The sequence below is a fragment of the Pogonomyrmex barbatus genome, unplaced genomic scaffold (assembly GCF_055798465.1).
Source record: "Pogonomyrmex barbatus isolate J1 unplaced genomic scaffold, ASM5579846v1 scaffold1, whole genome shotgun sequence".
NCBI classification, from domain to species: Eukaryota; Metazoa; Arthropoda; class Insecta; order Hymenoptera; family Formicidae; genus Pogonomyrmex; species Pogonomyrmex barbatus.
In genome coordinates, this window is record NW_028297098.1 from 21,874,038 (window position 1) to 21,887,021 (window position 12,984).

The window sequence follows — 12,984 nt, forward strand, 5'->3', positions numbered from 1 at the left end:
TACCATCAAAATTAATTACATAGAGATTATTGTCTTTAGCATTTTGATGATGATTACCAATTAATACAGATAGCAATCAACCCACGCAGAATCGCGTTACGCGAGTCAAACAACTACTGAAATGTCATATTAATTCTTTATATTCTTGTCGGATAATAATTTTTTAATATTAGCTTTTGTTATGAATATTTAAAGCTTTGAGAATTAATTAACATTAATATGAAAATAAAATCAATAAGTTAATACTGGATATAGAAAATGTCAAAGTAAACAAATTTATAAACAATTTTTTAAAAAGTTTTTGAAGTGCAAACATTACAATTTACAAATCGAATCTCTTTACTATGTCATTGATTCGTAGAATCCAAATACATTAAGTTATGAAGAAACGTTAGTGTTCATTACTACATATTATAAATTGTCTTGAATATCATAAGTGAGAAGATATATTATTATAGAATATCAAATTATCGAATAATAAAGAGATATTGTAGTTCAAAATTTTCCAAATAAGGCAGTCAAAAATGAAAAGAAAAATTGAAAATTGAAAATCTAAATAATTAATTCTATCACAACAGTCTAAATACATATATATTCTACAATAATTAAATTTTTTTAATTGAATATTTAATCTAACAGTATTCTCTGCACAAATAGTAAGCTCTATTGATTGAATTTTTAAAACAAAATAAAAAATAATTATTTTTAGTAAAAGATAGATAATAAAAGAAAATACATTTTTTAGAAAATTATAATATTTTTATTATTATTATAAAAATTAGAAAAAAGTTTTTTTTGGAATTTTTATGAAACTCAAGTTGTAAATATTTTCAAAACGTTTTAAAATTGTTTTGTTTATATAATTGTTTTGTTTCGTTTATATTGTTTACTATTGTTATTAAACAATATTATAATATTACAAATGATTTATCTTTAGCTATTGAAAAATTCAAATCTGAAAAGACTGATTGTTTTTCTATTAATGATGAGTTCAAAATTTTCATCATCATTTCTTGCCTCGTTTTATAGAAAATCAATATATTAATATATAAAAAAAAATAAGGCATGAATTTATGGGCATATTAATATTTTCTTATATTTTTGCGCAAACGGAATTTCATAACATCTGTTTGCAGAGTTTGTTATCATCATGTTTTATATCTTTCATAAAAATTAATCATTGGAAGTTTTTCCATTCGGTACGCGATGTGACTTCGCGATTTATACAGTTGCAAGAGAACGGACGGTGCATCTTTGTGTAATTATTGCACGTTGTTTTTACATTGTAACGTCGGGAGACGGTGCACACACACTCTGTTTGCATATTTCACCGAGATTTATTCCACCGTTGGAGAAAACTTAATGGTGACGTTGCAGCGAAGTTTGTATTATTTCGCGCGATGTTCTTTTCATGCCATAGTACCGTCGTCTACTGCAAACTGCAGTCGCTTTAATGTTAGTGGCGAATTCAGAAAAGTCAGCCAAGACCGTCGCATGATAGAAATATTACTTTTATCTAATGCACATTTCAAAATTCTACATATGAAGTTCTATCTTTGAGTTCCTCGCATTACAACTCCTTAGAAAGTTTATAGATAGAGAAAAATATCATAATATGAAAGATCTATTTAGCAAGTATAATGTAATAACAGCTCGATCTTTTTTTTTTTTAATTAAGATATCTTGTTATACAAATCTTGTTTCTTTTACATTGTGTAAATTGGAAAAAAATGAAAATAATATTAAAAATATAAATAGAAACCTATTTTTTCAAGGAGTGAGAAGGAAATTATTAATTTGTATTCAATGTTTAAAAATGCAAATTGTACGTTAGGAGCAGTAATTTATAAATAAAATTTACAAGATAATAAATTTATGTCATTCTGAAAGCACTTTTGCGATTTATAATATTTATAAAAATAGATTTGTTTTTCCGTATCTTAAATTTTTCTTCGAAGAAATCCCATTTGGACCAATTAACATTAACTTTGAAGTAGTCTTAGCTCTGAATTGTTTGTCCCTAATGAAGAAAGCTTTTAGTAGCGCTCCAAAAAAGAAAAGCAGCAATTTTCCGGTCAATAACTACTTGACACATTATATTTGCAGAAATCAATTCCATTGAATTAAACAACTTTTTAAATATATAAAAATGGTTAAGTAAAATAAGAAGAAAACGATTATAACATACGGATTTGGTTGTATAAAGGAAACAGCATATTTATTGAATCGATCTTCTTTCGTAAAAGAAGCGCGCCAAGAGAAATTTTATGAAAATTGCATGGGGTAAATCTTTATTTGAGAAAAAGGACTTTTGCAAAGTATAGTGAAAAAAATTTCAAAAAATTGTTTCTTTATTAAAAAAAAATTGAAAAATTTTAATAAATTATTAACCTGTTATATAAATTATCATAATTTTCAAGTAATATTGTTAAAAGCAAAAAATAAAGATTTTTAATAATATTCAATAAAAATGTAATAAAGAGCTTCATATTTTTAATACTTTTACAATTAAAATATCCTAATTTAAAATTATATTTAGAAACGGAAAGATGTTTAGAGAATGAAAGTTTTTTAATTGACAGATAAAACATGGAATAACTTAATAATTACAAAACTTATGTATAAAATGTACATGTATACTATTTTTGAAAAAATAAATAATTTATGATTATTTTGATTCAAGTTTATAGATTAATTCAATGTTTTAAATTCGTATAAGAAATGTATCTCATAATAATTGTTTTACAAGATTTGAACTAATTTTTCTATTAATGATATCAATATTGGAGATGCTTTAGAAATTTAAGAAATTTATGTATATACGTAAACAAATACTGTTCTTGAATACTCCATATCCTAGACAGATTACAAATTCATGTGCTAGATAACAGATATGTAAACATGCACCGTTGTTGAATAATCGATATCCTTGGGTAGAGAGCAAATTCATGTACCATCACGAAAGAGACATATATGTATCTAAATGCATGCGTGCGTGTGTATAACTTGAAACTTATTTATTACATACGACTATCTATTTTGTACAGGTATGACCCGGACATTTCGGAAAGATATTACTCAAATTTCGTGAATCTCAATTTATCTGCAATTCTTTATCTTCCTTTTTTTAAGATCTACCTCATCCCTTTAATTTTCGTTTATTTCACAAACTTTATTTAATTAACGTTCAGATCTGTTTTTATTTAATATTAGACATTTTATTTTAATCAATATCGAGAAAGTAAAGCATTTCCCTCTTTTATTCTCTTTTTCCAAGACATAGACAAAGATCACGTAGATTCACGTAGCGAAGAATCGGTTTTTTTATTCGTGTACCTCAAAGTAGCCGAAAACTTGACATGCGAAGGAGCGACCTAATAAGAGAATCCTTGAGAGAAGCGTTTTACTTTGAAGAAGACGACATCGGATCAGCGGTCACTTGACACATTTACTCCATCAGCTGTCTACTGGGCACGACTAGATAAAGTCATATGCAATTTCCATCAATCTTATTTTTGGCGACATTATTTGCCAAAAAGTTTAGATTGGTAATTTTTAATATATATACACGATAAAAAATTTGTATTAAATTTGATATACATATATCGCACGTTCCAGTCGTACCTCATTTCAAGCATTATTAATAATAATGGTTTGATTTTTGCTTCGATTATTTGATTTTTAATGATTTTATGTGCCATTGAATTTATCGTAAAAAAAGTTACAACCGATCAAAGATGTTTACAGTTTTATTTAAAAAGTGACGTTGATCTTTATTTTACTTTATTGTCACACAAAAACAAATTTTATTTCATCAAGTTCTCCTTTTAAAATTATATAATCTTGAGAAAATCAGATCTCGACATTTCATTTAATTTTTTAAATATTCAAGTTTAAAGTGAAACATTCTGTATATATAAAATAATATGGTCTTTTACTTTATCTTTCTTTTGTCTTTTTTTTCTAAAATTTCTAATTTTTTATTGAATTTTATAATTTGTTCACGTTATCCATACGAAGTAAATTAAAATTTCACTGGAAATCTATTTTTGTATTTACATCATCAAAGGATATTTCACGTTATCTTTGCACGCAAATATATGCGCTGTACGAAAGTTTTTCTTGCGATAAGCATAACTATCCTTCAAGCATATGTTATTCCCGCGTGTGCCGTTAAAATGATAACTCACGTGATCTCGAATCAGCGATTGATGGATGACTTGTGCTTGGTCGTTTTCACGGATTATTAAAAGTCCCCACGATAAGAAGTCCAAAATGTTCATTACGTTTCTTTTAACATTGCATTTGGCGAAAGCATGCTTGTATATTCATACAGCGTATTTGTTTTTACAATAGAAACATAAATATTCAGCTTGGCTCATTCATCTATTCTTAATTTTTAATTTCAATTTTCTAACCCTAATGTACTTTTCGTATTTCTTTTTTCTTTCTATCATATTATTATGACTATGAAGAATGACGGAAGCGTATGCAGCTGATTGCTACGAAGACTAAGCCGTCTCGACGAAAATAAGCACAGTGGATCGCGTAACCATCGCGGATTAGTAATCGAGCAAATTGATGGGTAAAATGGCGGTTATACGGAAAAGCAGATGTTTCTGATTAGCATGAATAATTATACCCTGTCGACGTTCTAATTAGTTATTTAACATGTTGACGTTTAAGACATCCTGAGTTTTGAGATATATTAGAGATATATTTGAGATATATTAGAGATATATTTGAGATATATTAGAGATATATTTGAAATATATTAGAGATATATTTGAGATATTATTTGTAACTCTAATAAAAAAAAAATCGTTACTTACCGACCTGATGCGCAACAGCGGAGTGAATCTGCCACGTAGCTACGATTTCATTACATTATTCTGTAACACAAAAACAGAACATTTAAATTATAGCAGAGCTCTAAATACAGATATTTTAAAAAGTAATTTTTACGAATACACACATCGAATCTACATATTTGTTTTTCCATTAAACTAAATAATTCATTAAAATAATAAAATAATTAAAAAAAGAATTTATCTTTATAAAGATAAAAGCGTACAAAGTTTTAAACTGTTTTTCTTTCCCGAACTATAAAATTAAATTATCGAAATTTAATAATCCAAATAAATGTGAAATTACGTGAAATTAATTTTCTATTGAGAAAAAAATATATATTTACCGCAAGGTTGCTCCGCCGATGCCCGATGCCTCTCGTAGGCCACCTCCTCCTCTCAGGATGTTAGGTCGTCAGGTTTCCTCGTAGCACAGAACATTCGCGAATTATTATAATCGCACTAATTTTAAATAAAAGTTTTTTAGTCCGATCACTTGTACGGCACTTCCGAAGCAAACGCGCGGCGCGACGAACTGGCTGCAGTTCGTTCATTCACCCTTAAAAATCGGCGGCGGAAAAATAATGGTCGGTTAAAAACCGACATTTGCCACGTAAGAGTCAATGAACAACTCGTGGCTATGTTGTGTTAGTACATTATTAATAACAGTAATATTACCTAATGTCAATATTAATGTTATTAATAACAGTGCAACGGATACTGTTAGCTTCTTCGTCTTCGGAATTCCGTTGGGAATCCCTCGGAATACTGAGCCCCTCTGCCACGTCAAGGCCGTACCCATTGGAGGAGTTAATATTTACAAAAAATTATAAGTTTCCAAGAAATAAGTCACTTAAATATGTATACATACAGTGGCTAACGAAAGCCATTGTAATCAATCCGATTGAGCAGAAATTGATAAAAAATTAAATATTACATCAAATTATATCGAACCGGGTATTAAAGGAAAAAATAATAGAATATGGAATTTTATAGACACAACTGTAACAAGAACATTAGTATACAATATGGAGCGTCGATTCAGATAGATTATTAATGCCAAAAGAGGTACAACAAAATACTAGTACATAAAAATGTAAAAATATTTACGGCGTTCGAATACTCTTGTTATCCGTTCATGATACGTACTTGTAATAAATATCTTGTAAATTCTATATACATGAATTCTATATACATTGAATTATTTTTTAATTCTACTAACACAATCTCTGAACTTCTCTCTTGCTCTAAACGCCAAATTGTTTCAGAAATTTCTGTTTAACATAAATATTTGATGTACTAAAAATCATAAATGTAAGCGTTCGAAGTACTTTCGTTAGCCACTGTATATTTCATTAGTGTCGGTCCACAATAGGTGATTTAAGCTTTAAGAAGTAAGAAATTGACCAATTATAATCGAATATGAAAAGAATAATCGACTATGATTGGTCAATTTCTTACGACTTAAAGATTAAATACTCATTGTGGACCGACACTTAGAGTTATTTAGAGAATTACGCTTAATCGTTAATTAGCACTAATTAATAAGCATTTATTATGGCATTTATAAGGTAAAGTAACATTTGATATCATTCGGTATCAAAGAAATGCGAAAAAATGCGAAGCAGCGTGTTTCTCTACCTGCCTATACGAATGCCGAACGGGCGCGGCGCTCATAAACACGTGACATATCAACCGGGGCGGGTAAACACAACTTAAAGCTACAGTCACAATAGTCTGGCTATGACGAAACAATATTCAACAACGTTACAACGAAAATTTAATTTCCACGTTTATTCATGTACGTATTTCCACTTTCGATAACGGAACATATATGTATAATTGTTACATTTTGAATAACTTTTAAATGATCTGTATCGTACATTTGCTACATTTCATTCAGGATATGCGTTCGCTCACGCGCTGTCATTGTTTTATCTTTTTTTTGGCGTGTAATAAATAATAAAGGTAGAATATTTATAGCATTCAAAGCAAACGGCACTCTTAATAGACTCGTTACAATTTATTTAATCTATGTATGTATTTTATCTGTTACGTATAAACGTATAACTATCGTTATATGTATTGTTATGTATGTCGGATCATCATTAAATAAAATCCTTCGAGATACGTAGCCCTTCCGTCGTGTTAAAACAATTCATCGGATATTCATCGGAGAGATTATCATTTATAAAAAGTTATGAATTATCATTGCGTTTTAGAAAAATAAGCGCCCTTTCAATGAAAACGAGTCATTTCCGCCGTCCGAAATATTCAAGTGAGACAAGTCGCCTTTTAATACATATGAGTCCAACAAAGTCAGCGCGAGCTATTGTTTATTGTAAGATACATCGAATGTTCCTGTATGTCATCTAGAACTCGTCGCGATTTCGCGTTTCGAAAAGAAAACGCGAAAAGATAACGCAGAGCGATAGGCAACCCTGCTCGCCCGCACGAGCGTCGGTGATTGAATGATGACGCGCTGCGCGCACGTACACAACACCTCTCGATTGTGTAAACAAAGTACCAAGACCGCGCACTATTGTATCATTATCTCAACACAAAGATTTCAACACTAAAATTAAATATAAGGTATATATATATATACTTTTCATTCCAGGTTTTGCGCACAATGAAGGAAATAACGGGAACAGAAATAAGTATTAAATTTTGAAAACGAAAATTTGAAATATATTAGTAATTTTAATATTATTAGTAATTAATATTATTTAATATTATTAGTAATATTGAAATATATTAGTAATTATATAAGATTTTTAGTGGCGAGGTTATATAGTATGTGATATAAATATTTTATATAAATATATATATATATATATATTTATATATAAAAAAAATATAATGTCAAAAAGTAAATAGTGCGCACAAAGCGCGCAATTTTTTTTGTACTGTTCTAATTTTTAATTTCTGTTTACGAAATTATTAATCGTTGGAATTTTATCCATAAATAAATGTAGAATTCATTTAGAATTAACGGAAACTCTTAACGGATATCATAATATTCGATTGCTTTTTGTACTTTAATGGAGGACGTATCGCGTTGAAATGTGAAGTTAGTATATTTCTTTATTTTTTAGTGTTAGAAATGCAAAATGTTATTTAATCAGGAATTGTAGAGTTATGAAAAGTTCTACTGGAGGTATCGTTGTTTTTTTAAAAATTAATTAAACGTCACTAACTTCACAAGCACGCTTCTAAAATATTACTGTTCTAAATAGTACAATAATAGTTACAGATACTATATATATTAGTTAAATTTACACGAAGTAGTCTTGTTAGTTAATTATTCGAAATTTATGCAAATTTTTTTCTTTTGTTTTTATAGTTTTGCGAGGAAGCACGAATCGATCTGAATACACGGACCCTTTTATCCCAGAAACGAGCTGTGAACTTTTAATCACCGACATGCCTGTCAATAGAGTTCGCGTTTTACCGGACATACCAAAAAACATGCCGAACATGGAGATCCTGATCCGTGGGTTCGAAACAGACTTTAGATGTTCGACATCGGCCACCCAACAAGACATCAAATCAAAATCATCGATTTCAAACGGCAACTTCGTCAGGAAGATTATTGAAATTTATGAGTCAAGTGTAAAGGCATCTAACGAAAACAGACACTTGGAACGAGTTAAGGAAAAATCCGAGTCGTTGAACTCTCTTGATGTCAATTGTAATTGGAAGAATATAGAGAAGAATGGTTCGAATCTCGCAATACATGATGAATCCAGCTTGCAAGTTCAGGATAATTTTCAGAAAAAATGTAAGACCTCTTTCACTTCACTTGAGACATGCGATGGCGAAGATGATTTTGTAATGTGTAATCAGTATTATCCGGAGAACGACGGAAAAACACCTTCGGAGACATTGTCAGAATCTCCTGCCAAGATCAATATGTATGGTACTGCGGACGAGATATCAATAAATGCACGATCCAGTTTTTTGAAGAGAAATAAAACTTGGAACTTGAAGAAAAAAGAGCAAAGACCGAAAGATAAAATGAAGAAGACCAAATCAATAATTTGCTCAAGCCCTTTGGGAGACGTTGAAGATTTGAACTGTGAGAATTCACTTGACGATATTTTAACAAGCTCTTGCGACTCAAGCAGTAATAGCAGTTACATAAATTTACAAGCCGATCTATATGACTTCGAAAATGAACAATTTGATCTCTCGAGCTCATCATCACTAAAGTCCTTCAGATCGTCACAGACTAATGTGTGCACAAATATTGGCAATAGCAGTATAGATTTATCCTTCCAAAACATAACTGTTACGCCTTCCAAGGATATTTTAAAAGATCAAAAGAATTTTGGTCAGGATTCTAGATCAATATCAGGATCATCATCTAACTTTAGTCAAAAGTCATCGCATGTAATCAGCGCCCCAAATGAACATCGACGTGTCAACACAGAAGACACTTGCGTAACGTGGATGTCAATTCTGTCAGAGAAACTGTCACGGACGAAGTCGCTGAAGAAGTTGCTAAAGTCGACATTCAACGATAAGATATTATTTAACTACAAGAAAGTTTGGAAAAAATGGTCGAAGAAGCGTTCAAATGAACATATTTCTGACTCGGGATTTATCGAACGATTTTTGTCTTCAACGTCTTCTTCCTCGTTGACATCTTGGCGTTCCGATCTCGACTATGTCGACGAAAAGCCGACTTTCAAAACTTTCGGCTACGCGGAAAATACTTGCGATATGACCCGATCGGAAAATCCTCGCATAGTATTGACCGAGGTGCCTCGCGAAAAATTTACAAACAATTCTGTGTCTTCCAATTCGAGTTCCTATGTACCTTCGGATCATACAATCTCCTGCAAAGAAAACCGCCAAGATGTCGAGCCTTCGCCGAAGTTGAAGATTCCCTATAAGTATCCGCTGTTTTTTAAACATCCTTATCTCTCTCAGAATCAGATCCCGAAACATCCCTTCGTCGCGGAAACGAAACTGGATCAAATGGAGAAGTCGGCGGAAGAAAAGGAGATAAAGTATGAAATGATAGAACACAAACGGAAATTTGATGTGCATAAGTTGGAACATTGGGGTGTATCATCTCTACAAACACAAAGTGAACTGAACCTCTCATATCCCAGGGTATCTGAATGGTTGGCTTCTTCTCGAAACAGCAACTGCAATTTACTTGGGTAATTATAACAATTATAATATTATTATTTATATCAATAATTATTTTTTAACTTTATATAAAAATAATAATATAATGATATAAGAATATCACATATAAATAATGTATGTGTATAACATTAAAAAGTTACAATTATAAAATATATAATAAAAAACTCAAAATAAAAATATAACAACAGGGCACTAACGGAGTAATATAAAATCGTATTTTTATATTAAATCTTTTGTTGTTTACATATAAATATGATAAAATAAAAAGCAAAAATGAATAAATAAAATAATAATTTACAGAATTATGTTGATTGTCATAATGCTTTTGGAGTACGGTCAACTGCTTTAAAATAGACGATACATGTGTATTAATATGTTTGTGATTCAGATCACGTTCAAGCAAGTCAACGTCGGCGCTCCATGAACTCGATGGACTCGGTGGGCTCGTTCGTTGGCAGATACCGATCCATAATGCCCCTACGTTGTGCCGCTCCAACACGAATTTCTCATCTACTATGTATTATAATCCACACGTACAGACAGAGTTTTGCATGTCACGCTACGCCACTGTAAGTCCGAAAAACTTGAGATTCTCCATGTCGCAAGAGAAATCACGAGCGATCGAAAAGAGTTTTGATGCTTAAAAGGAGGCATCGGCATTCTTCAGAAAGAACTTTTAGCCGTGTAGAAATTATGATTCCAAATTATGATTTAATTAAACTTCATCGCTAACATACGTCACGATAATAATCTATTTAAATTACAATCATATTTCTTACAATGACAGGTGCTATGATTAAAAATGGTGTGCACGTATATACTTTATTTAGATTTAGGATTAATTCAATCCCACTGGTACTATCAGGCCGACGAGAGTAACTTCGATTTATGCCTGGTTTCCAACAGCTGCTTACACCAGAGCAGAGGCTAACAGATCGTTGGCAAACGGGTTTGCCGTGTCAATTCGCTTTGATGGATTGATATTAATTGACACTGCAAATCCCGGAGCACCATTGTACAATGTTATAATTAATGGGATTCCGATCCAATAAGAATTTCGATTGGCAATTTAACTTGCTTACTTATTTATCTATTTATCAAAATTTTCATTACATTAAAATATATATTTTGCTTACTTATTTATTTATTAAAATATTTATATATATATACGATAATACTCAACAAAATTGAATCTTGCAATAATTATTTTTGATAAAATATCAATCGATGACTGAAACTAACTGCACGACTAAAAAGTCTGATTAAGAGAATGTTAGTGCCCATAAAAATTGTGAACTGAAAAGTTAAAAATTCGATGTATTGTATGCATCACGTACATCGTCTTTCTTTTTTGAAAACATCAGCATGAACACTCGGAGAGATTTTTACCAAATAGAAATTGAGCGACAATGTAATTTTTTTCTTTTTGCAAATCTTTTACCGGAAAAAGCGATATAATAATAACTTGTCCATTTTTCATAAATTTAACAAATTAGTATCGCATATGAGATTGCATTTTTAATTGTTCTTTTTTATTTTTTTAACATTTTATTCAATTAACCTTTTTCTCTCTCGTATTACACGAAATAAAAAAAAAGATTTGATATTTGTGAATAGATTTACTTTCGATTGTTTCTTTCGACGAGATCAGTTTTCAATTCATGACAGATTCGTGATATCGTGGGAATCTCGTTCATTTCTTACGAAATGACACAACGAAGATTTTATCAAAGATTTAAAACCAAAAACGATATTATGTAATCTTTATTCTTATTGACAAAGATACTCTTCTCGAATCTCTCGTATTTCTTTCAGAAATATCGAAGAAGATCTCGAGTAGTGATAAATTAATTGTTATTTGTATGAAACATGGTCTCGTAACTTTGACGCAGAATTTATATATTCTAATTTTATACTTAAATGTTTATGTTAAATGTTTTTATATACTCTACTTATTATAGTTAAATGTAAAGATGTGACATTTTGATTTATAATATATATTAATTATATACAACTGGCTGTGATATATGTTTGTGATATTATATATGGAACACTCTATCTAATTGAAATATTGTAAAATATACTGTAAAATATACTGTAAAATATATTCCTTTAAAAAATCTAGAAATAAGGATATACTTAAATGAAAGAACGATTGAGAAATTGTAGCTTTATCACAAATTAAATAAAACACTTAAATATGCGCACACCAACTTTAACATAGGTAATAAAGTAAGACCAATTCTAATTCTGGAGCTCTGAGAGAGATAGAGGAAGAGGGAGGTTTTGCAGCACGTGATACTCCATGCGCGATGAGCACAGAGTCCACAGAACAAATAGGGAATTACATTATTAAGCGGGAGTCCGCGGGGTGAGGGTTTGCAAGATGAAAGGGATCCGCTGCCATCATCGCCATGTCGCCTTCGTATTCGCTCTTCTTTCCAGTGCACAATTTTCTTTCTCTTTCTCTCTCATTGTAAACGATTTTATTATCTTTTTGTCATTATCATCGTTATCATTATTATTGTCAGATTTATTATTATTATTATTATTATTATTCGTTCCTCCTTATTATAAAAAATGTGTAACACATCGGATAATGATACTTATTAAATGTCCAAATTTTTAATTAAACTACTCTTATTATTCATTCAAAAACCTCGCTCCAATTCCACTTTTTAAGAATCGCATAAGATTCTCTAAGTAGAAATCTTTCGACCTAAAAATGAATCAAATGTATGTCACAGCCCAGCGTTATAACGTCTTATTCATACATTGATCCATTATCTGTGACACAAAGTGTGTTTAATTCATAGATTCATAGATTTATATCTCTGAATCTTATAGATCTCTGCGAGAATAGTTTTTGGGTCGTCCTTCCCCCCATCATTTTATTTTAATTTTGGACGTAATAATAGGATTGTGAAACAAATTACGAAATTACAATGAGGTTTGACAACTTCCTCACTTTCTA

At 30.5% G+C, this 12,984-nt stretch overlaps 1 protein-coding gene across 1 annotated transcript in view; it reads left to right on the forward strand.

Moving 5' to 3' along the window:
- The window catches only part of LOC105422867 (uncharacterized), a 73,485-nt gene extending 60,841 nt beyond the window's left edge, over positions 1–12,644 (forward strand). The window contains exons 3-4 of the mRNA XM_089085433.1: positions 8,194–10,021; positions 10,399–12,644. Coding sequence (XP_088941559.1) covers positions 8,274–10,021; positions 10,399–10,654 — 2,004 coding nt within the window. The 5' untranslated portion in view covers positions 8,194–8,273 and the 3' untranslated portion in view covers positions 10,655–12,644. The remainder of the gene's footprint in view (positions 1–8,193; positions 10,022–10,398) is intronic.
- The last annotated feature ends 340 nt before the right edge of the window (positions 12,645–12,984 follow it).